This window comes from Pleuronectes platessa, chromosome 12, assembly GCF_947347685.1.
Source record: "Pleuronectes platessa chromosome 12, fPlePla1.1, whole genome shotgun sequence".
Classification (NCBI taxonomy): domain Eukaryota; kingdom Metazoa; phylum Chordata; class Actinopteri; order Pleuronectiformes; family Pleuronectidae; genus Pleuronectes; species Pleuronectes platessa.
In genome coordinates, this window is record NC_070637.1 from 16,997,027 (window position 1) to 17,022,656 (window position 25,630).

The 25,630-nt window shown below is 44.9% G+C and overlaps 1 protein-coding gene across 2 annotated transcripts in view; it reads left to right on the forward strand.

The window, feature by feature from the left end:
* Positions 1–25,630, forward strand: part of dlg5a (discs, large homolog 5a (Drosophila)) — a 35,689-nt gene that overhangs the window by 4,802 nt on the left and 5,257 nt on the right. Inside the window, exons 2-26 of one of the 2 annotated variants that reach the window (XM_053435715.1) lie at positions 6,472–6,540; positions 7,702–7,876; positions 8,437–8,580; positions 9,581–9,764; positions 10,637–10,896; positions 11,508–11,820; positions 13,402–13,632; positions 14,214–14,398; positions 14,485–14,610; positions 15,472–15,604; positions 15,746–15,873; positions 15,965–16,140; positions 16,338–16,441; positions 17,604–17,696; positions 17,937–18,983; positions 19,480–19,600; positions 19,696–19,840; positions 20,178–20,311; positions 20,433–20,522; positions 21,371–21,539; positions 23,176–23,338; positions 23,711–23,844; positions 24,008–24,172; positions 24,301–24,484; positions 25,191–25,339. In XM_053435715.1, the coding sequence (XP_053291690.1) occupies positions 6,472–6,540; positions 7,702–7,876; positions 8,437–8,580; positions 9,581–9,764; positions 10,637–10,896; positions 11,508–11,820; positions 13,402–13,632; positions 14,214–14,398; positions 14,485–14,610; positions 15,472–15,604; positions 15,746–15,873; positions 15,965–16,140; positions 16,338–16,441; positions 17,604–17,696; positions 17,937–18,983; positions 19,480–19,600; positions 19,696–19,840; positions 20,178–20,311; positions 20,433–20,522; positions 21,371–21,539; positions 23,176–23,338; positions 23,711–23,844; positions 24,008–24,172; positions 24,301–24,484; positions 25,191–25,339 (4,822 nt within the window). The remainder of the gene's footprint in view (positions 1–6,471; positions 6,541–7,701; positions 7,877–8,436; positions 8,581–9,580; positions 9,765–10,636; positions 10,897–11,507; positions 11,821–13,401; positions 13,633–14,213; positions 14,399–14,484; positions 14,611–15,471; positions 15,605–15,745; positions 15,874–15,964; positions 16,141–16,337; positions 16,442–17,603; positions 17,697–17,936; positions 18,984–19,479; positions 19,601–19,695; positions 19,841–20,177; positions 20,312–20,432; positions 20,523–21,370; positions 21,540–23,175; positions 23,339–23,710; positions 23,845–24,007; positions 24,173–24,300; positions 24,485–25,190; positions 25,340–25,630) is intronic. The other variant, XM_053435716.1, reaches the window with a different exon arrangement.

Sequence of the window (25,630 nt, forward strand, 5' to 3'; positions counted from 1 at the left end):
CAAGAAGAAAGCAGAAGGAGTCCCGGAAATAAACAATCTGGCTCAGTTTGTCTGCTGAAACAGACGAGCTTCAGTGCTGAGCTTCAGCTCATGGCCATGGAGATACAGAAAACACTGTTGCATTCAGACTTCAAAGAGGTAATTATTGAGAGCTAGTCAGATAATGCCGTTCATGAGAGGATGGAGCAGCATGATGACAAAATAAAAAGCCTGGTATTGTGAGAAGAGGTTGTTCCAAACCTTCATAAACCTGAATTTGTATCTGGCAGAGTTGCATAAGTCACTTGACAGGAACCAGTAAGATAAGGCTGCTCTGCAATAGGAAAACTTCAACACAAAAAGACTCTCATCTGGAGGAGGAGGGAGTCAAGAAGAAGAAGAAGAAGAAGGAGGAGGATGTGGAGGAGGGGAAGGTGATGGAGGAAGTGAATGCTGAACCAGCACCTGAGCCTCCAGAGTTGAGTGGTGGATGTACCGCTGAGCAGCCTGCAGTACAGACCTCACAGTAGACTTCACAGTGGAGGAGCTTCATTAACTCCTCCGCTTGAGCCGCATCCAATCAGATGGAGATGGAACCGAGCCCACACTCAGTTGGGAATTCATTAAAGCAGCATAATCCATTTAACTATCTGGAGTGAAAATATTGTGCTGGCACGATAAGAGATAGATATTTTTAATCTGTTTCCCAAGTTGCATCTTTGATTCACAATCAAAACAGAAAGCAGCTTGATGGCGACCTGGATTGGACAAAGTATCACAATTTAGTGAAACAGATTTGAAAATCTTTTTTTTTACTGTGCAGCAGGCTGAATATTTTTCAGTCTTGGAGGATTCAGAAATGCTCCTCAGTCTAGAGGTTAAAATGACAAACGTCTCATGTGCTCAGATTCATGATTGGAGCCAAAAATACTCGATCAGGAGAATGTCCTACTTAAAATCCCCCTTGATAATCTGATTCGATCACAGCTGTGCACAAACAACCTCTATGAGGAAATATCAGCAATAGAACAAAAATAATGTTCATGGTGTTGCGTGCATGCTCACATTCAAAGTGATTGTACATTATGGATGAATGGTGTGAAGAGTTGTTAGAGAAAGATCTCTGATGCTAGATTCCTCTCTCGTTGACCTTTTTAAAAGATAATAGTGCAGTTAAATAACTCAACGGAAACGCTCTCTGAATCAGCGTCGTCTCCTGTGTGATTTAACATGAAAGGAATGTCACAAACATTACCCAAATTCCACGAGTGGGTTTATTCCACACAGACAGGCTTTTGGCGTTGTTTTGGCTGATGTTTGTTCTTGCATTGTAGCCGAACGTTCGGAGGACATTTTGCAGGCATCTTTCACCTCCTTGTTTTTGACCCAACCCTTGGCGCAGGAAAGCTGTTCAAAATAAATTATGTCTCATTTATGCTGAGCTCGAGGTCTTTGCGGAGATAGAACCTATTATGGCTTGCTGATAATAAGCTGGGCTGGATAGCTCTCAGGGGACAGCTTTGGACTTTGGTACTGCTCAGCAGTTCTAACAGGTCGACTGAACTGAGGTTTAAGGGACTATTCGGTTTTCTTCTACATGGCCTCCTTGTTTTTACACTTCATGTCCCAGTGTGGTTGCACAAATCGAAAATGACTATGTTGCTGCACCTAAGGAAGAAGGTTTTGCATTTCGATCTTATTTTGAGTCATGCCACTGGAACGGCATGGACCAATGAGTATCTAAGGTGGGTGAGTTTGACCAAAGGCCGGAGCGGTGAGTCAGGCAATGTGCGTGCGGCTGAGTAATCCTGCTCATGAAGTCATCATGTTAGATGTCTTCTTGTTTATGTTTCGTGTAGACCCCTTAAATCAGATGATCAATCCTTTACCCCGGCAGCGAGGCTCCACTGGCTCATTGCCCAGAATCTTGGCCTTTCGTGTCATTGCCTCCCCAGAAGTTGGGCCCACTTCACAGCTTACTGGAAGTCCCAGAGGGCCGGGGAGCTGGACAAGGGAACTGTCACATTTCTCTGTGGATTTAAGGAAATCTTTTAAAATGTACAACTTTAAATGATTCAAAGATTTTTAAAGATTGTGATAAGGTGTAGGAAAAGATCCAGGTGCCGCAGCCTTAACGTGATCTGAATATTCCTTGTGGAATGTTGCGACCTGTGTGACATCGAACAGGCAAGACAGATTCTATTCATATGGATTTTCTTATTATGCATATGTAAAAGTATAGTTATATAAATAATCAACCACAGTGATAAAATTTGCACAAGGCTAAAGACTGTGTTGGTCTTTGAACGTCTTCACAGTTAAAGTGTGATGTGTAGCAACAGCATCGTATTGCAAGATAAACACCAAATACTTACACACTGTGACACAAGCAGATATATTTAGCTAAGTTTTGGATTAGCATATGCAGGATGAAGACAGAGTAGGTGGGGTCGCGGCATCACTAAGTCAAACTGCATCATCAATACAGGCAGCAGAACCACAGCCAGGATTTAAAGCACGGGTTGTAGGGTAAAAAACGGCTTTCTGCTTGCTGGCTTAATGCTGACACATCCTTCATCCTCACTTAAACATGCTGTAAAATTAGTGGGCAGAAGGTTTCAACCGTGTTATTAGCGTTGCTGTTATTTGCGCTGCTGTAGTTTTAATGACTGTGGACCCGAGGACACCGAGGGAGACGGAGCACAACGAATATTTAAACTGTGCTTTCTTTTGCATGCGCGACCTTTATTTCCTTATTCACTGTTGCTCTCTGACGGTGAGAAGAGCTGACAGGGGCTAATGAAGAAAAGCACCCAATATTATTTTTGGAATGCTAATGCTGCTTTTTTACCAAGTGGCCCTGAAAATATGGTCTGTGGTGCTCTTAGGAACAGGACAGATGCCTTGGCTGCTTTTGAATCCATAATTCCAAGGCCTGTCAGCATGCTCTAGTTAACGAAATTTGAGGCAGCACCAACCAGCCAATCGCGATCATTTTTATACGTGTGTTATGTTTTTGGGAGACACTTACTGGAGCTGATGAATAATTTAGTCTAGTCTATCTAGTTTGCAATTGTGTTCTATGAGGCTCTCCTCCATCAGCCTCCCGACCCTCGTGCTCCCTCTTTTTCACCACGCTGCAGAATTTACTATTCCTCTCATCCAGCTTCACCATGGCAACATGTCATCTTGCTTTACGTGCTGGAGAACATAATCTGGTTGTCTGAAGCAACTGTTGGTGGTGGAGCACGTCGCTTGCGAGGGAGGGCAGAGTGGAGCGAAGAGGAGGTGGGGATTGAAAGCCCTTAGGTGGGGCGCGTACTCCCCTGACCTATTTAGATCACTGTGGCAGGCCTTTCACGCTGTCGCCTCGGGTCCGCCATTGGAATATCTCTCACCTTCAGTGTATCCCGCGATGGAAGTCACTAACAGATGCTCACTCCTTAGTAGCATATCTAATGGCGCCGGATGAAATCTGTCATCATGCATATAACTGTAAATTTCTCAAGATTATTGTGGATGATTAAAGGTCTGACGTGTCCAGTAAGGAGGTTATTTTTCATCTGACTGTCCCTTTTTTTTTTTTTCTTTTTTTTGTCTGTTTGTTTGTTTTTCAGCAGAGTTATGCTAAAAATACTGAACAGATTTCCACATCAATTGGAAGAATGGTTGGGACATGGGTCAAGTAAGAACTCATTATGTTTTGGCAGGGATCTGGAGAAATGGACAGACCCAAGAAATATTGTGTTCACTGTTTTAAACACTGGGGCATTTTCACAGATTTCACAGGGATATGTCATATTTACGGGACTGACACTGGCTTTTGTCTGCAATTGGAAAGGATAAAATTGACATTCACTCCCGGGTTAAATGTCTCTTTGGGTTTAAATTGGCTTCAGCTCTGATCAGCAGTGATAGAAACATGACACCTCAGTGAACGTGCTAATTTTGCAAGAGCAAGGTGAGAGAGCACCTCCGTTTTCAGTGTGGTTGTGACATTGAGCATGATTATCTGTGGGGGGAAAAAATATACAGGCAAGCTCCTCTGGCAATGGAAAAACTGTGTATAGGAGTGAGTGAAATTGGGTACGGCTTGATTGAATTTAAGGGCACTGTTGGACCTTGGCGGAGGGATGAGCTCTAGAGAGGGCCATTGTATTTGCAAATGATTTCTAAGGTCTGATCATTTCTTTTTTTAGGAGCAGAAAAAAAACTATTTTCCCACTGTATACCACCGGATCTTTAATGCGCTAATGGCGGCCAGTTTGATTGATGCAGCGACCATGTTTACAAATGATCAGCCTCACTGACTCTGCGGCTGCTAATTGCCATCGATGATTAAAAGCCTGTTGGAAAAGGCTAATGCCAATGACCCATCGACCGCCAGATAGCTACCTCGTATCTATCTATACTGCAACCGCTGGTGCACTCACGGGGTTAACTCATCAGCTCATTACACTGATTTGAATATGGGGATTTTGGTGCACATGTTTGACCCTTGTTGCCAAGTCAGATTGTGAGATACTGAGGACTGTCCCAGAACTGCCTCGTCGGGGGGGGGTTATAGCTCTCTGGTGATTGGCGAGTGTCCCCATAGCGGGAGAGATTACTGGGATTTTAATTTATCAGAGTGTTTTGGTTTGCAAATCACCAAATACAACATTCAAGAAGTTACATGTTCAGACTTTTTTTTCTGGCACAGAGCTTTACTGACTCTGTACGGTATTTCAAAAAGGATTTATGCTCCAGCTGAGCTGGAATAACACGCTCAGTCGTTTACTATGAGTCCTCGTCAGTCAGATACTGGGTTCAAGAAGTCAGTTGTTGCTTTTCAGTGCAGCTATGGAAATGAGCAAGAGCGTTTTGCATAGCTGTGTTGATTGTGGGGTACTAATACTGTGCAGCTGTTCTCATCTTGTCTGATGGAACAATATGAAATCCAAACTGTGTGCTCGGAGCACTTCGCAGTATAAAAGTGTTGAGCATCAGGGAATGTCAGAACAGATTATAAGCCTTTCTGCCATGCTCCTCTCTCTCTCCCTCTTTTTTTCCACAGTCTCATCTTACTTCCCGGCCTCTTTGTCTCTTAAACACCCTCCCTCCTTATCTCTTTTGCGACTTAGTTAGGCTATCTGCTTTCATCTGTCCTCCTCTGCTCCGTGCCTTCCTCTTGCCCTCCTCTCCTCTGTCTGCAGGGCCTAAGATGGAGTGGCTCAGTCGCACAGAGCTCATAGTTAATTAGGCTTGGCCTTGTCACACATTGGGGGCTGGAGCCAGAGCTGCAGCAAAACCCAGTGGGGATGCAAGGACAGAGATGGAGATCGGGGAACAGTTGGCGTCAATCTGGTGTCTGCTGCTGAGGAGCCAGCGAACATTCTCCTGCTCTGTGTGTTTGGTCTGCGTTTATCACATTAGATTAGTATTACAGTGCCTCATTGTGTTGTGTTATGGAGATTCAGATTCTCTTATTTTTCAGTGTAGAGAAGACTTAATGGAATGTTTTTGCCTTTTAAAATGATTGGTTGGTCAGCCACTAGCCAGAAGAATGAAAATAAATCGGCACACATATGATAATTTGGTATTTGTAGTAATATTTCATTATTCAATATTCCTTAGTTCAGTTAGTGGTGTTGCACTTAAATATTTTAGGTGAAACACTTCCATCCACCCACAGATAAATCAGCTATGACTAATTCTAAGCTACAGATTTAAATTTATCAATCTTGTGTTTTTGAAAATAATCTTACAATCAAATGAATTGAATATTTCTTGAAATGGCTTCAATCACCAGCTTCTTTTAGGTCCTTTCCCATTTCCATTTTTAATTTTTATCACTGGTATTTTCTAAACTGTGCTGGTTGCACTTTATTCACAATAAACTCTGCTAATCTTGCAGCAGCACCGTTTGAATGTGTGTTGAAGATGTGCAGTCTGGTTTAAACCCAGTAAACCAAACATCTGCTCCTTTTGAAAAATCTGGAGGGGATCTGCGTCGCCTCTCCTATGGATCGTTGGTCGCCTGTGTGAAATATCCCGCAGCTTAACGTTGTGTACAGCTATTCAGATAGAGATTCATTTTCTCTCTTTCACCCTCTCCCTCTCTTTCACTCCACATGTGCTTGACATAAAAAGAGAAAATCCCATTTCAGCCGTGACATTCTGCCTGTGTAGCAGAAACATACAGGGACTATACATCAAAGCGAGGCAGAGTGCACAGTGAGGGAGAGGAGCTTTAATGACTACCACGACGGTCTGCCGCGATAATACAGAGCTGCTTAGAACAGTGTTGAAGTTAATATTCCAAGTATAAACCCTGCACCAAATTTGTCATGCAACCCTGCAGGGAATATGAAGCCGATATCTGCTGTAATATTTGGTCTTTACATGATTGTGTGGGAAGTTAAAATCAGGTTTGTGTATAAATACATCAATCTATCTATCTGTGCGTTACGTCTGAATGTGTCCCTTCTCTGTTTCTCTGTGTTCTGACAGGTTCCACCTACAGCGTCCTGTCCACCATGCCCTCTGACTCAGAAAGCAGCAGCTCCCTCAGTAGTGTCGGTATGTAAAATGACCCAAGAAAAAAACACAACACTGTTCTGCTGTGTGTGTGTGTGTGTGTGTGTGTGTCATGCCAGGTCATGGCTGCCTGCCTTGTGACTTGTTTACTGTTTTACAATATTAACATAAATCCTGATTGTCTGCCGGGCTGCAGAGTTCAGGAAGTCTGTGTTTTATTTTTTCCCCTTTGCTTTAAAACCCCCCACGCTGAGGCAACAACACTCTCCCTATGTCCCCTTAAGGAGGTTCGCCAAGCTTTTCCATTTCCCTGATTTTGACAAAGGTCCAAATGACTCAGCTGTGTTACATAAACCCTCCAATGGGCCAAACGTGGAGCCGAAGATGTACATAATCCTCAGATTTCCTTCCCTGGGTGTTCTTTGTTAAACAACACTGAAAATGACTCATTAATGATGTGTAATTTTTTGTCAGAATCTATTTGGCATGGGAATCAAGTGAACAGGAGCAAGAAAGAATGACCTTGTTATTTTAATGACAAATCCTCCTGCGTTAAGATCAATCTGCTGAATTTTAATCTCCGTCATGACAGGTAGAATTGAGCTGCCAGATCCTGTAATAGCTTCATAAAGCCAGGGTGAAGAAAGTTTGGTGGAAAACAACCTTTTATGAAGGAAAGCTTTCAGCGTGCACACTTTTACAGAGACTTAAGGTTCCCTGGCAGTCCAATCACACTTACATTTAATCAAATATCCAGAGATCCTGGTTTGATCCACACAGAAATTACCGCAAGTACATAACCCCAATCCTATCTGCGTCTTCTGCCTTTCAATTTCACATCAGAGATTACAGATGGTGTAGTCTTGTAAATCCAATGTCATTTTCACCATCTTTGTGGTAAATTGTCACGGAACAACCTCCAGCAGATTAAACAGGAATTTCATGCTACACAGTTGCTGCACTGCTTGTTGGACAGGACCTCTTCTGCCTCCTAATGCTTACGTTGATTGCAAAGCTTCATGCTTCAAAAAGTGCTGTCCTCTTGGCTGCATTACAATGTACCAATTTTAGGTTTCCATGCCACTGAATAGCAACTAAGCTCATGTATATTAATGCAGCTTCTGAACGTGGATCATGAGTGAAACCATTGCACTGCGGTCTGATCAATGGTCCCAGCCGCCGGTAATGTGCTCCATGTTGCAGGTTCGCCCGTTAACGGTGAAGCGTCCTCCCCACCCCCAGCCATCAACGACAACCGGCCCACCGGTGACAACCTGGACACCATCCTGTTCCAGCTCCGCCAGGTGACCAGGGAGAGGGATGAGCTCCGCAAGCGCCTGGCGTTGGCATCGCCCGGGACCACCTTCGACGACTGCAGGTGCTAAATAGCGCTCTAGCTGCCAAGCTGCTATTGTTACCTTTTTCATTCCCTCTGGTGACACTTTGGCTTTTTTTGGCAGATGTCTATGTAACCATCTATTAAAGAAAAAAAGAGAATCCAAAAAATCCATCTATTGACTCAGACCTGAGATCTGTTTCGCTGAGAGTAGAGACGTCGTAGTGTTTACACTCTCTTAGTTGTCCTCAGTTCTGGCTACCATATTTTCCTCTGCAAATTCTCTGCTGTCTGGAATAATGTTGACTTTACCCTGCAGAGAGAAGGCACAGACACCGGCTGCTTAATTAAGTCAAATGTGTTTTTTATGTTGTATTGTTCTTGTGCAGCAGATGAGATGAAGGGCTGTGTCGCTTGCACCAGTACATACTCTCTCCCCCCCCCCAAAACGAAATGTTGTTTACGTTTCGTCAAACACTCCATTCCTATCTTATGAATTCTCATACAAGGGGAAGGTCAGCCTCCCTGTCTGAGCTCGGGCTATATTATTGCGCGAGGCTACTGTACAAAGCATTTATTCCTCGCTGCTTCTCTCCTTTAAGGCCAAATTCCAAAGCCAGTCATGACTATGAGCGTCTGAAAAGCCAGTGCATGAGGGCCATGGCAGATCTGCAGTCCCTCCAGAACCAGCACACCAAAACACTCAAGAGGTGCGAGGAGGCTGTGAAGGAGGCCGACTTCTACCAGTAAGTCCTTCTCCTGCTGACTCTCATGTTCCCTGTTTTCATTTTCTAGTTGCTAAGGCAGAACTCATTACAGTCGGGGGGGTTTTAAAACATTTACCTGTGTTACGTTGTCTCCATGCAGTGCACCCAGTAGATGCTGTTGTCGGGACTCATTATTGAAGTCCAAATGTTGTAGCGTGGAAGTCCTGCCACCTGCTGGTTTTCAGTGTAGAAATAATTAAGTTTTATTGCATTGTTTTACTGGAGTGGTAATAAATCCTGACATGGTGTTACAATCAAACTAATTGAAAGAGCTACAGCCGTGTTTCACATCGAAAGGGAATTGGCAATTGGCACAAAACCATGCAAGCTTGGAAATGGAAGCATTTCTGTGATTGAATCGTTCAGCCTCGAGGCTCATAACCCGAGGCAAGATTTGTGTATAAGCGTATAAAACAATCATATAGACCTTTTCATTTTTTTTCGACTTGTCCTTGAAATTGCAACTAAAGAATATTGACGAAAGACTTTAAACCTCATTAACAAAAATGCAAATCTCAGCTAGAGCCTGAACTTTTGGGGGCTGTTGCCACTATTGATATTAGGGAGTAAAAAGCCTGATACAAATATATAGATTTACATATTAATCCTATTTTAATTAAATTTGGATCATATGAATACTACGATGTTGTTATCAAACTTTGACAAAGAAAATGGATTGTGACCGTACACTTTATTAGTAATAACAATAAATAAGGAATCACAAATACAGCCAAATGTATAGAGCTTGAATAAAAAAATACAGAAAACTAAGTATATAAACATTAATGCACATGTATTCTGCATTTTTTTTATTCTGTTATGCAAGTTTTCATAATGGCAATATAAACACTAACTCTGAAATATCTATGAAAGGCTCATATTAGCCGATATTATCAGTGTACTGGTCAGGCTCTAGTCTAGTCATTTAAAGATCCAGGTAATCTGCCTCTTTTAGACCCTCTGCCTTTCCTCTCCCCAGCATGCTGCACAGCCGCGTCCTGACTGAACAGACGCAGCTGAAGGAAGAGATGGAGACACTCCGGAGAGACAACTCCCAACTTGTCCGAGAGCACAACCACCTACAGCAGAACTGTGAGGAGCTCAAACGACTGCACAGTCAAGACCAGACAGAGTTGGCGGACCTCCGGCAGCAGCAGCAGCAGGTACAGATACACACAGTTCATGCTGTAGCTGACCAGATGTTCAAAGGGCAGGAAGTGGCTTCAAAGATGTTTATAATATACTGTAGCACCGATGTTGGAGCCAAATCAAAAAATCTGACTACTATTTGAAAATGTTTGCTCTGCATCACGGATCCCTTAAAGCCCAGAGGGACATTCATTTCTTTAGATTCAAAGTCATAAATTCCATCCTATTGGAGGCTGTCTTCTATGTACTAAATGCCTCATTCACGAGGCAGCTGTGACACATTGCACTTCTGTGCAGTGCTGTCTCATACAGCACTCGTGGGAACACTGCAGTGCTTAAGAGCACAGGGCAGCCAAGCAGAGGGAAATGCACACAGAGCATTTCTGAAAAGGGCAAGCACAGAAGGGCTCGGGCAAAGGGCACCCTGACCCGAACCATGTAGCTTCAAGATCAGAGTATATGCTGTGTTGTGCTGTGTCAATGGGGTCAGTACAGCCCTCAGCACGTCTCCAAGGAATCAGGAAGACTATATCAGCAAGACCTGTGGTAATGAGACAACCAGTCTCATTGAGAATGAGTAATGCAGTCTGAAGGACACACTCTGCATAGAAGGCTGTTAATTTTGCAGGTCAGCCATTTAGTTTTACATGAATGCCTAAATGCACTTCTAGAGATGTTCTCGCACTTAGAACAGCCATTGTTTAAGCTGGCACAGGATCTGCTTGTGCTGTAAAAATAGAATCCTGCCGACACATTGATGCCATCTGCTGTTAAGGTGGGGCACAGTAAATACAGACTTAATTAATTTCATGTGATGCCAACAACATTTCGAACACTTCCAAAAAGGTCTGTAATGATGCATCATGTGACCTCTCGTTCTCACCAGGTAATGAGAGAGAAGGGCTCCTCCGAGGTGTTAAACAAACTCTATGATACGGCCATGGACAAGCTGGAGGGTGTGAAGAAGGAGTACGATGCTCTGAGCAAGCGCTACAGCGAGAAGGTGGCTAACCACAACACAGACCTGAGCCGTCTGGAGCAGGCGGAGGAGGAGAACCGGCGGCTGCAGAAGCAGACGGACGCACTGCTCAAACAGCGGGATTCAGCCATGCACTACCAGCAGCAGTACTCCACCTCAATGAGAAGGTGAAGACGGCATCACCTGTACTCACACACCCACAGTCACACACCCACACACACACACACACACACACACACACACACACATACACACACACACACACACACACACACACACACACAAGAGCAAGACATGTCTCTCTCTCCACATATATAGATTTCTGAATAAATGAATGAGCTAGATTAAAGAATAACTGCCCTCATCGGTCCACACTCAGTTCCCCAAAAGGACAAAACTAAAACAATATTTTGTAAATCTATTAAAAAGGTAAAACTGAAATATCCAATTTTATGACACTTTAGGTTTAAGTCTCCTCCTTCCAATTTTTCTCGATCATCTTTTGAGATGTTTCTACGTATTGATTGGACTTTATCTGTGGTTAACACAATTGATTGGACATGATTTGGAATAATTGTCAGTCTTAATATACATATCCCAATACATATCTGAGCCATGAGGTCGAAGAAACTGCCTCCAGAGCTCGGGGACAGGAGCAGAGCAAGGCAGAGGACATCAGCCCTGCTCAGGCTGCAGCCAGTACACATCATTTATTTTACCTGGGTATCTTTATAAACTGTAGCATTTCAGATCTCACCATCTTCCTCTCATCCCCCAGGTTTGACTCGGTGCAGCAGGAGCTAAACAAATCATCGGCCCAGAACAAGGAGCTTCAGAGGGAGATGGAGCGTCTCCAGTCGGAGGTGACGCGCTACAAGAACTTGCAGCTGAAAGCAGGAAAGGACTGCGAGAAGTACAAGGAGGAGAGGGACTCTGTTTTCAACGAGTATCGGCTCATCATGAGCGAGAGGGACCAGGTGATCAAAGAGCTGGACAAGTTACAGACGGCGCTGGAGGCGGCTGAGGCCCGGCTGAAAAACACCTCCTCTGAACGAGTGGTGGCCAGTGAGGAGCTGGAGGCACTCAGACAGGTAGCAGGCTGAAGAATGGATTGTTTATATATCACTCGTATTCAGAGTGGTGACAGGCCAACACTGAATGGAGGCTGGAGATGAGATGAGAAAGAATATTGTTCCAAAAACATCAGGACAACTGTTCTATAAACAACCCGTACAATTGTAAAAATATCTTGTACGATATCAAACAGATCCATTGAGGATAAGATGACTCTCCAAATAAATTATAATACAGACCTGTTGAATGTAAAGACTTAAAGTAATAGTTTGATATGTTGGAGCATGTGGTTGTTCACATTCTTGCCAAGTTAGATGAAAAAGACTAAAACCTGTCTCTGTAAAAAAATTATCTGGAGACTTTAGCTTAGCAGAGCACCTTGTTAATCCCTATAAGGCAAATTGTGATTTGTGAATATAGGCTTAACAAATAAAATCAGATTTCGCCTATCTTAGATTTGTTAGGCAATAAAACTGCAAACGGGGGGGAAGTGACTCATGTCGCTCTGGTAACAAGATCTGCCGACTGGCTCCTCTACATTATCACATTATATCTTATCTGTTTAATCCAAAATGCTTATGAGCTGGACTTTTGTTGACCTTTTGCCCAGGTGCTAGGCAACCACAAAAATGTCCAGGAACTGGTTATAGCAAATAATTTATATGGCACATAAAACACCATAAAACAGCAAATTGTTTCCACACATCCAGCTAATTATTAACTATAGTAATATGAGACCTTTGGTTTTATTTGTCTCAACAAGAAAGCAAGTATGTATATTTATCAAAATGTCAAATTATTCTTTTAATTTTATTAATGAAACTAAAATATAAGGTCACTTTTCACAACCTTTTTATGACAGTGTCTTCACTGTGGCCTCATCTGTAAGGTGAGTCTTTATCGTTTACAGCCGCTCAGAAAAGTATCAGAGGTACTGAAGTTAAAGAGGCAGAAGGAAAGGAAATATAGAAACGCAAAGAAAATGAATAAAGGCCTGTAGGACATTTCTGTATGTGAAACATTTTGCATCCATCGTCACAAGGCTGAACTCTGATATCAGGATCCTAAAATACTTTCCCCAGATTGAATGAGACATAAAGGTTTTCAACGATGGATAATTTGTCATGGCTGTCAGCTCTTGCATATCAAAACACACCTGAAGAAGCTCTACCAAGGCCAAAGCAGCCGATGTGTGGACCTGAATCTTTAAAAGGTCAAAGTGATGATATCTTTTGAAAAACTGGATATTTTTTAGACATGAGTCATCAATCCCGGCTTCCCGAAAGTCGAACTGTCTCATGGACAGTTACTGAGCAGACAGCTTATGCACTAGTACGTCTGTTCTCTCCTTCAAAAACAAAACCAAAGATCAATGGGATCAAAAGCTGTTTTAAGCAGGACGCTGCACAAACGCAGTTCAGCTCCACCTCCTCCTTTTTGGAAGATTTCTTAAAACTGGTTGACAGAAGAAAGAGATCCACAACTAGGGATTGATCACTCCGCACTGGCCCTTAAATAACGTTTACATATAACATTTTCGACTCAGTGGTGAGACGCCCTCATTTCTCTTTCTTTTTGCGCGCTTTATTTTGCAACAGGAGTTGAACTCGTCGCTTGTAGACCGCGACAGGGCCATCTGTGAGAGGAACGAGCTGCTGGAGAAGTACTGCCACGAGGTGAAGGACAAGGCCGAGGCCCAGAAGGAGCTGAGCCAGGCCTGCAGGGACATCGAGACGGTGCGGGAGGAGAGGGACGTGGCCCGCAAAGAGAGGACGGAGGCCATCATTCAAAGGGATCAGTTGCTCCGAGAGTACTATCAGGCCAGACAGGTAAAAAACACTCCGCCCACATGTTAAAGACCTTGAAGCAGGGAGCTGTCACTTGGTGGATCACAATATGTCAGTGAATGGACCCGTAAGAGGATTTAGGTCACTCTGTCTGATTACTAGATGGCCCCGAAGTCACGTGTCCCTGAAGGTTGAGCTTTTTCAGACATGAACTCTGGAGAATTTCTACACAGTTGGGTCTGGACTTCTAGAGTTTGCTTTCCAATAGGAACAACACAGGAAGAGATTCTTTAGTCAGACACATTCATGATGACCGAAAAATCTTGAGTGTTCAAGCGAGGACATATTCAGAACGGGACATAATGTCCAAAGCAACTGTCTCTGACATTTTTTCGTTCTCACAAACAGCTCCTCTGAGAATATCTGGAGCTCTTGTTTTAGATGTCTATAAGACCTCAAAGTCAAAGATGAGTTTTGGTTTGTTTGAAGGTTGCACATCTAGTAAGGGCAAATTTTGGCTGCTTTAAATATTTCCGTCAGTGTTTTCAGTGACTGTATTTTGGATGTTGCAACTAATGGAAATGGCTTTCTAAATCTTTTTCTCGTATTATCAATGTTCACAGAAACAGGACTCTGCCACCCTGGACATGGAACGAGCCAACAAGGAGATTGAGATGCTGAGGAAACAGTACGAGGCCATGTCTCAGGAACTGAAGGAGTCCACACAGGAGGCTGAGGTGGCCAAATGCCGGAGGGACTGGGCCTTCCAAGAGAGGGACAAGATAGTGGCGGAGAGGGAGAGCATCAGGTCAGACCCCCGGGTACAAACAATGTCGTGGTTGTAGAATCTCTACTCTCACAGCATCTCACCACCTCTCTCCGCTCCTCTCCCAGGACTCTGTGTGATAACCTGCGACGGGAGCGGGACCGGGCAGTCAGCGACCTGGCCGACGCCCTGCGAAATCTGGACGACATGAGGAAACAGAAGAACGACGCCTTACGAGAGCTGAAAGAACTGAAGTGAGTTTTCGTTGTGATGATGCTGTGAGGGAGCCCTCGTGTATGCAATCCTGCATTTGAGCTAAAGAGCAGGACAACGCTGCCTCTCCTCAGCCAGCTCCCTGTGTCCCACTGTCTTTGTCTCTGTAAGCTGTTGTACTCAGTGTGTGGCAAGGCGTAAGCTGTGATATTCTTTGGAGGCTTCGTGCAGCTCAGTTATTTGTCTGGCCCCAGTTCCACAAGACCAGATTAAAAGTGTAATCTCAGAAAGTGTCAGTGTTTTGGACACATGCACATTTTTTGTTTTCCCTCTCTCACTGCTTCAACCTCCCTGCATATGCATGTCTTTATATTACACACAATAAAAGCTCCCTCTGCTGGCTAAAGAGTATATGACGAGCATTGCAGTGTGCCGTGACATTGAGAGTTCCTTCCTCTATCCTCCATCAGGAACAATGTAAGATTGGGGTTTTAATGTCACTGCTGCCCTGAAGGCATGCCTCAGTGGAACATCATGCATCTTACTGACAGTGGAGCATTGTGTGCTTTCTACTTTTAGGTTTCTTAAATATACATTTCCTAAACTGCACAATGGAAAGTGCTTGCTTGTGCGAGTAAGCACATTAGCTTTGAAAAGTTAGCTTGCAACTTATCCACATTCAAAGAAAGGAGGACAACACATCTCTTCATGTTCCTTCATCCCCGTAGATGCAAACCTCCATTGTTCAAGCTGGATTCTACATCTGTAATGATAGACACTGTCATTTGATAAAATCCTTTCTAGTCTGCAGACTGGTTGTGTGTGATTCTTTCTGTTGTCTCTGCCCATCTCTCCCCGAGTGACTGACCTTTGCCCTGTGTGTGATGTCTTCCTTTGTTAAGGGAGAAGATGGAGAGCCAGCTGGAGAAGGAGGCCCGTTTCTGTCAGCTAATGGCCCACAGCTCTCACGACTCAGCCATCGACACAGACTCCCTGGAGTGGGAGACAGAGGTGGTGGAGTTTGAGAAAGATAGGGTAAGAGCAGTGCTCGGCTCCTATTACTGGGAGTGATTTGGTGGCTCGCCAGTCTCCTGCGGAAACAGCCAAATATTGATGTTGGAATAAGTTTGTCAAACTGAATGAGCACACTAACATTTATATTATTGCCTTTCACAGGACGACATGGATTTGAAGGCACTTGGGTTTGATATCACTGAGGGGGTAAATGATCCGTATTTACCAGGAGATTGTGGAATATTTGTTACAAGGGTGGATAAAGGAAGTATCGCAGATGGAAGGCTAAGGTATGAGCTTCCTCAAGAAAATAACCTTTGTCCTTACAGTATATACATTACACTATATTAAATTCATCACTCTCTGTCCTTGTGTTTCCAGAGTGAATGATTGGTTGTTGAAGATTAATGACATAGACCTGACCAATAAGGACAGGAAGCAGGTAGTGAAGGCTGTCCTCAGTGGTGGGGGGTCGATCAACATGGTGGTAAGGAGGAGGAAGTCCCTGGGAGGACGGCTGGTTACTCCTGTTCACATCAACCTTGTGGGACACAAAGGTAATTTAGAGTCTTGAATTACTCATCCTGCTTATAAATAATGCATATTTTACATCAATGTTAGGTATACAGAAATAGGTGATTGGCTCCTTTCAAGATAGCTTTTTTCCTTGGTGCGTCATGTTTGATGTAACGCACCGAAGAGGCGCTCTTCTAATTTTCTTGTTTACCTCCACACTTCCTCCTCTGTATCTCAGACAGTGGAATCGGTCTGGAGAGCGGCGTGTTGGTCGCCGCTATCGTCCAGGGCAGCCCTGCAGCCAGAGAAGGTTCCCTAACAGTTGGTGACAGACTGATCGCTGTGAGTCACTCCCTCTATGAAACCCTCTTTCTCTTTTTATTTCACCCTTCCTCCACATCTACCACACTACAGCTCCAACTGGTTTCTTTGGCTTTCTAATCCAGGCCTTGATCCATTCCACTATCCACACTCCCTACCTAGATAAGAAGGGATTTGTCGAGCATGTGAAGTAGAAGGTGGAAAGTCTGCTCCTTTTTTGATTAAACGCTTAAAAAACGTGCAGCTCTGCGGGGCTAGATGGAGCTGTCGTCGCGTAAAGTGTCAGAAATAGAACCGTGCATATCCATCTTTAAAACAATGACCTTTTCTCTTACGCTAATCTGCCAGCAGCAGTAGAAATCTTAACTCTCCTGTTAGTTTAAACTTAAGCATGAAACCTGTGCGTAACCTTTAAATCCCAGAGCACTTAGATATCCCTGCTCACCATTTAGCAGCAGAGCAACTCTCTTCCATGTAGCCAGAGAGCTGGTGCGCTTGATAATGGCTGAGCTGCAACCACAATTTGCAATGGTAAGTGGGAAGACATCTTAATCAAGGGCGAGTATCGCTTTTTTATCATCCCCCTGTGACACCGAATGAAACTAGTGTATCAGGTTATATTAATGTTCAACTGATTAAATGCTTAATTGCTTTTGCAATACAGTCTGGATCGCTGAATGTGTAGAAAAATACTTTAAGCTTAGGATGCAAGTAAATATCAGAAGTTCAACTCCATGGCTCAGATGTGTTTCCTTTGCCTGATCGATTTAAAATGTGTCAGACTTGTTCCAGGTTAAAAGCGCTAAAGTTCTTCCCTGAACTTATATAATGATAATTCTTAATCATAATATATTACCCACTTCAATAGCGCTCAACTTTCTGTAAAGAAAATCTTCTCAAGTCTCTATTGTGATGGAAATGTGCAGATTGCAGCGCGAGGGTTCCACAGACTGAATTGTTCTGGCCTAAATGTCTCTTAGTTTCCCCTCTGCAGCAGAGTGAGATGCTTCCCAGTCCCCCAGGCACCGTCCTGTTCAGGAGATATGTCACCTGTATGGGCATCTATTTTGATAATACTGCCACCCAAGACACACTCGTGGAGCTTGGGACTCATCGAAAAAACTAATGTCCTTAAATGCTGAAGGACCTGTCCTTATTTCCAGTGTCTTTCTCTACTCCCCAGATAAACGGCATTGCTCTGGATAACAAATCTGTGACAGAGTGCGAGGCTCTGCTGAGGAGCTGCAGGGACTCTCTGAGCCTCTCTCTCATGAAGGTGGGCCACACTCAGCTCACTGCCTGAGCTGCTTTTCTTCTCTGCCTCTGTGGAAAATCTTCAAAAGCTTTCTCTCTACTTTTTCATGCCCTACTTAGCTTTACAACTTCATCTGTTTGGTTTGTGACAACTGAATTGCCTGATGCTTAACCATTGAATTTACCAGGATGTTATTTAAAATGAAGTTGTAGCTGTGTTTTCGTTTTGAGTGGCTAATACTTTCATCTGTCCTCCCTGCAGTTCTTCCCCCACAGCACATCGGGCCAGAACATTTTTGAGAGTCTGCGTGAGTCATCAGAAAAGTCCAATGGGCGCATGCACCTGTCGGAGGTCCACTCCCGGAACAGTCGCAACCTCAAACACAACAGCTCAACGCAGACGGACATCTTCTGCCCTGACGTCGGCAGCACGAGCACAGGGAGCATCTCCGGGGAGAGGAGGAAGGTCAGAGGTGAATCTGATGAGGTGTACAGGGACATGAGCAGGCCGTATTCCCTAGTTTCCCTCCACGCCACGAGCCTCCGACCTGCGTCTGACTTGGGCACCGGCCGCTACGGCCCCAGTGCTTTCCAGGAGTGCTGCCCATACACAAAGCCACCTTCCTCCTTGCCCTTTGAGCATGTCTCGGCCTCGGACTGCATCACAATGGAGACGACCCTGGAGAAGAAGCACAGTGGGGGCACGTGGCCCAAGATGATGGTGGGAGGTATGTCAGTTGCACCAGATAACACCAGTCCGGTCACAGTAGCAGCCCAGCTCTCCATCTACAAATCGCCCAAGCAGAGGAAGTCCATCTTCGACCCAGACACTTTCAAACGTCCTGAAACCCCTTCCTCTAAGATGGAGTACATGGCGGCCAATCAGATTGCAGCTGCCGCTGCTGCGGTTTCCCACTCTCCCCAGCCTTTGAGGACTGAGTCCCTCTCCTCCTCATCCACCCCTACCCCAACCCCTCCGACCCCACCCAATCGCAGTGACTCCTTTAAATTCAAACACAAACATCAGAGCAGCTCTGCCTCCGACTGCACCATCACCTCAGAGGGCAAGGGAGAGGCTGTCCTCTCCATGGCAGCGGCAGAGGGCAGAGAGAGGAGCGAGCGGGAAAGAGACAGGAACGGGAACCACTACTTCCTGGATGGCAAGGTCCTGACATCGAGGAAGTCGTGTGATGAGGACATCGGCCGATCCAGGGGGGAGGAGCCTGAGGTGAAGAGGCCACGCCCTAAATCTGCCCCCGCCCTCCGACGGAGGATGACCCCCCAGCCCATCAATTTCCCCTCCTTCCAAGTGAGTGCATTTAAGAGTGCAAAAGTTTTTATGTGGTGCCAATGCTTCTGAAATTTCCTTCTCCAAAATTGTTCTGTAATAAAAGAGATCCCATCCGAGTGGGAGCAGCATTTCAAATCATCCCAGAGGGCCAAAGCATCAATTTTCTAATAGAATATACAGCCCCGCCAGAGTTGGGCCTCTGGGACTTGCCTCTTAGGAAGCGTGTCTGAGTGATTGATGTCTCTGCACTGGTACAGCCACTGAACCCAGGAGCTGAGTCAGTGCCTCGGGCTCCGACTACCCTGCCTGGCTACCTCTGCAGGCGCTGAAGCACACAGCAGAGCACTGTGGGGATAAATGTTCATCTTTTCCAGTTATGGGCTCTTCACTCTTTCATTTTTCTCATATGATACTTGTCTAGAGCAAAAGGTTGGGGGATTTCTCCCAAGACATAGTGGTGTTGTATTCCCCTGCAGGGGAAATGGTAACCGTCTGTTTCTGTCATTTCTCACAGGGCTACTCTAACGACGAGCACTCGCCGGAGCCCAGGGACATGCTGCGCTCGTCTCCCAGCCGATCCCACCGGCACAGTGTGGGCTTCGTCCCCACAGTCTACAATGGCACCCTACCTCCGAGTGAGTTTTCTTAAATGCTTACATAAACACACGGTGTCCCCATCATCATATTCCCCCGCCTGCTCTAATGGTGTGTTGCGTCTGTGCTCTGTCAGATTCAGTCCACCGGGGCCTGTCTCCTTGCCCCGCCGTGACTGCGGTGATGAGGAATCCCGTGTACACCGTGCGCAGTCACCGCGTTCATACCAGCAACTGTCCATCCGTCGCCTCCCAGATCAGTCACCAGCACACCCACACCAGGTTATCCCCCTTTTCACACGTGTTTCCTCGACCGCATCTGTTAAACGGAAGGTTAAAATCAAGGGTTAAAATCAAGGGTTCTTTAATTGGCGCTTCACTGTTTCTGATGGTGCCGGTTATGATAAGTAATATATTTAAATTAGCCTCTTTCCCAAAGGCAAAACCACAAAATTAAATTTGTGCTGTTGCTTTGCCCTAATCTCATGCAGTCATGTTTCAACTCGGCACATCTATTTAATTAACTCCGAACCGTGAATTATATTTGATAATCGTAAAAGAATCGCATGAATAATTATGTGTGTTTACTTTTCAATTTTTTTTGTTTTGATCCGCACAGCCCCCAACATCAGGGTCGTCTGAGCCTGGACCTGAGTCAGCAGAAGCGCACGGGCGACTTCTCCGAATCCTCGTCGTCACGGAGCAGCAGAGCTTCACACGGTACAAACTCACTGCCCTCCAGCGCTCGCCTCGGTCAGTCTGACACGCACGCACGCACACACGCACGTAAAGGTCACAGACTCGATGTCCCTGTCTGTTTTTTGGGATATTGTGTCCCAGCATTCATTCCTCTGTCTTCTCATCCCACTGCCAGGTTCTTCCAATAACGTCCAGTACCGCACAGAGAGGATCAAAATCCCTTCTACTCCGCGCTACCCTCGCTCCATGCTGGGGTCAGACAGAGGTAAGGATCTCACTAGGAAGAACACTTTTCAATTATTTAAACAGAAAATCCCTTTTAAAATTCCCTTTAACTTTTTTCCCCATCCCTCAGGCCTGTTCTAATTTAGTCGGGTTTGCTGAGTTTTGAGATCAATGCTTTATAAAGCTGTAATTTGAATTATAACCAGTAGAGGTTAAACAGGAGCTACTCTAATCTTCATCCCCAGATGTGGAGCTCTCATTGAAACACTGGAATTAGATTTGTCTGCTTACCCTTCATTCTCTTGAGATTTTTGTTTGCTATCGAATTATGACTATTTAATTTCCTCAGTGCAAAGTCATGATGTCGATCCTGAGTGTTCAGATTTTGTTGACTGCAGCAAAAATATCGTGTCCAAGTCTGGAGCCAGTTCCTGTAATTTATCCAAATAGCCACGTTTTTTTACAGGCAAATTTAAACCAGTAGGTTTCAAATCAAACCAAGCTTCCATTGGCAGATTCCCAAAAGCAACAAAGCTGCTGACACGCAGCTCAAGTGGCAATATCCCTGTCAAAAATGAAGTGTCAGGATATTTTGGATTTGGGACAAGTGATATTACATTACCAATCATTTAGCTGATGCTTTTATCCATAGTGACTTACAATAAGTGCATTTAAACATGAGGTACAAACTCAAAACAGCAAGAACCATGTAAGTACATGAGCTTTAAAAAGCCAAACTAGAAGTGCAACATGTAAAATATGAAGAGATTACTTTTCTTTTTATGAAAATCTCTGCGTATCAATAAATGGTGTTATGTTACTGTTGTTGTTTTTAATTTAAATGCCATCTTATTCTGCCCCTCTCTCCTCCTCTTCCTCTAAATCCAGGCTCCCTCTCGCACTCCGAGTGCAGCAGCCCGAGTCTCATCACGCCTCCTCAATCACCCCTCAATCTGGAGACTTCCTCATTCGCCAGCAGCCAATCACAAGGCTCCATTTCCACTTTACCTCGGATCTCAGTCAGCCCTTTGCCAATAGGGGAGCGCAGGAAAGACAGGTATGATGGAAACACATGTCCTGAGATAATGATTTAAAAAAAAAGAAGAAGCAATTTACCAGGAATCTACTGTCCACGGTTGTCTATCTTGTATTGTCAGTAGAGAATATGAATCAGTTTGTTGTTTATAGTGTGTAGCTGATGAGTGCAGCGCTTGTTATAGTATATGGAAAAAGATGGTGTAGATGTGAGGCGAATAATGGCGAAGCATGATTATAGGATCACTTCAGAAGCGGGTCAGATATGAGCCTACATCTGCCCCCAGGGATTCTCCCAGGCTATTTCAACAGGCGTTGCCAGGCAACAGGTCTATCCTGGTCAGAGCACTGCAATCCCTCCATTGAAATTAGGATTGAAATCCAATTAACACTTGATTATTCATTTAATGGAAGCTTCTTGCCGTTTCCAAATAAAGTAGCGGTGATTTCCCAGGTCTGATGGAATTTGATTTTATTCTCCCCTCCCCCAACATTTCTGTCCCATTTTGTATAACAGACGCAGCTCAGTTATTCAACACCATGACTGACTCTGTGTGATATCTGTCCTCCACTCTCCTCTTCTATCTTCCTCCCGCCTCTCTGTAACCTTCCGCTTCCAGAGCTCTTTACCGTAACCGATCTTTTCTAAGGATTCCTCTGGCTGCAAGGCCGAGGTTCTCCTCTCTCAGGAGCCTCAGGTTCGTTCTTCCTCTCAGTGCTACAAACAAGGGAATGCCCCCCCCCACACTCCTCCTCCTCCTCCTCCTCACCCTCAAAAGCTGTTCACATGCTTCAGTGGAGACAGCTAGATGACATGGAAGAGCAGGATAGTCTCGCGCAGCTGAAGTGCACCATTTTGGAATGCAACAAAGCGCACAGTTAAATATTCAGAATGCAAGTTCCCTAGCCTGCTGCAGAATATCAGTTGTTACACAGGAAACAACGAAGCCCTGATAAGTTACATTAAGTGAAATTCAGAGGTTCAGTGTTTGTGCCTGTCTGCCTCCATGTCGGGAAACCCACTTGAGTCTCAAACATTGCATGCAGCGTCCATGCCCCATGATGACGACATGGTCCAACATGCATGTGTGTACTTTGGCCTGAAGCCAAGTTACCCTTTAGTCTGCAGTATGTATGTCGTACAATGGCTATATTATTCAACCTCAAGCTTCTGGGCCATGGTCTTGTTTGTACACCTCCACTCTGTTTACCCTCGCCTCTGGCTGCCAATCCATTCCCCCCCCATGGGACCGTGTTTCATGTCACAGAGACAACATGCCATGAAGCCGCACCAAGTTCATGCTCGTGTTCTTCATGTGAAGGGATTTCCCTCGCCTGTGCTTCCATGATGTTGTTCACAGCATCCGAAGCCTGTCCTATCTCTTCTGTAAGCCAGGTATAAAGTGGCGCTCTGGAAAGATGATCCATTTACAGGCCTGGGAGGAAATTTAAACTCAAGTTCAAACATTCCTCAAACGCAACTCTTTTTTTGTTGATGGTTGATAATGTTTGAGCTTAATGTGATTTTTGTTTTAAATACAGCAAAACTCCTGGCTAGCAAACAACCATCCAGAGCTGTAAATAAATCCTTTTAGCCTCCACTTATTCCTGTGTGGTAACTTTTCTATTCCTTCATGCATATCATTCTGTCCCACCAGGCCGTACCTGGAGGAGCCGCGCAATGTGATTGTGCACAAAGGAGCAGAGCCTCTCGGCATCTCCATCGTCAGTGGGGAGAACGGAGGAATCTTTGTCTCGAAAGTTACAGGAGGAAGCATCGCCCACCAGGCAGGACTGGAATATGGAGATCAGTTACTGGAGGTAAGAATATGAACAACCTGCTCAAATAGCAAAAATTATACAGCTCCAAGCTGCAATAATAAGAAACAATGTTTTGTAGCATTGGAAATGTTCACCTCAGTGGAGCCAAGGTGACATCCTGGATCTGTTACTTCAGCACTTCATACAGAAGTACAGTATTGATCTGATATGATAGATTCTGCACATATTTATCTCTAAATTTAAGAAAATAGGTGTAAAATGAATACTGTCACATCCCTAAAGAGTATTTTCTTCACCAGGTACTACTAGAGACTTAAAACCAGCAATAGACTTTGCATACACGTGTTTTATTCATGTCTCACCCCATCTCCCCTAACCCTCTGCCCGACCACACTTTTCTTCCGATGTCAGTTCAACGGCATCAACCTGCGGAACGCTACGGAGCAGCAAGCTCGTCTCATCATCGGCCAGCAGTGTGACACCGTCACCATTATGGCCCAGTACAACCCACACATGTACCAGCTGGGAAACCACTCTCGCTCCAGGTAACACAATGTTTGTCTCGTGTAGGAGGTCACTTATAATTCTGTGTCTCAATTTCAGTTTATTTATGAATTTAAGAATAACATGGAATATAATTCAATTGATGGAGCCAGAACTTTCCGTTTTTTTTTTTAACCTTGTTTAAATTTTTTTCTATTTGTGCAGCTCCCGCCTGGAGCCAGTCAGTTCCCAGTCGACCCCACAGGGTAGTGGGGCCGCCACCCCCGACAATCACTCCAACATCGATACACTCAGCGAACAGGACGAGGGGACGCTCACTCCCTCCTCCAAGCACACCTCCCCCACTACAAGTCCCAACAACTTTATCAGGTAATCACGCGCACACGGGATTTACTAACATTACAGAAAGACCATCTGCTCCATGTCAAATTGAGTCAAGCGAGGCGTCCGTCTCACACACTTGTCCAGTATGTCTCTAACTACATGTGGTCTTCCAGAATGCCGTCTGAGGGCAGCAGGAAGGTGGGCGATCCACGGCTTGTGACGGTGCGCAGACCGGGAGTGGAAGTGGGAGTCACGCTCTGTGGAGGGAACCTGCGGGGCGTCTTCATCGAGAGCCTGGACGAGGACAGTCCTGCCAGAGGCCCAGATGGACTGCTCACTGGGGACATTATTTTAGAGGTACAGACGCACATTTTCCATGCATGAAGATATGCACAGTTCAACAACTGGCTGATATGCTATGCAGGCAATTATTGAATAAAAAATAATTGGATTCAGGCAGACAGTTAAAAAGATAAATCCATTGTGCTGAAGTTTTAGTAAAAGTGCCATTGTCGTGAATTTTTGTTCAAAAGTAAAGAAGTATGTGTTGTATCAGCTTTTTCGGTGTGATCTCAAAGCCGCTCTAATAAGATGTTTGCAGCCTCCTGACTCTTATAAAGCTTGGTGTGTTGTTACTTCAGACTCGAGCACTGCCAGAAGGCGCTGGCATTTCATATCCCCCCCCCCCCCCGCCTGTCATTGTTTTCTCATTGATCTCCTGGAGCACAGCAAACTCATAATAGACAATTCCTGGCATGCTTCCACTTAGCTCTCCGCCACAAAGGGCCTGCGATCCGGATTGCCACGCAGCTTTGTCATCAGGCTGCACAGCATCAGTCTGTCCTTCAATCTCCCACCCTGTTTGTTTTCTCTCCCCCCCCCCTCCCCCTACATAGCACAAATCAATACTGCGACACTTTAATACAGCTGAAAGCTCTAGAGAAATTGTGGCTGTTTACTCTCAGACGCGACAAATTATCTCTCAAATGAGAGAAAACCACTCGCCCAGATTTGTCTTGTTTTCCCACAATGTGAACTTCACTCGTCCCCTCTTGTCTTCCAGTACAACTCGGTGAATATGAAGAATAAGACGGCCGAGGAGGTGTACGTGGAGATGCTGAAGCCCGCGGAGATGGTCACGCTGAAGGTGCATCACCGGCCAGACGACTTCAGCACGCTCAAAGACGTTCCGGGAGATGGCTTTTACATTCGGTACGTGTGTATAAACACATTATGCAGGCACAGGGTTCACTTGCTGGGCGTCTATGTGATGCAGCTTTACAAAAAGGAGCGCGCTACTTTTTCCCCCGAGCAGCCTAATCTCTGTGCGTGTTGCTATAAATAGACCCACCACTGGAGCGCCCCTTGGACAAGTTGGAATCTTTCTCATCTAAGCAATTAAGTCCCAGATCCACTTGTGTGACTGCAATCAGGCCCATCACAGCACACATTTAGGTTACCTTATCTCCCCCCCGCTCACCAGAACCAACGTCCTATCCATTT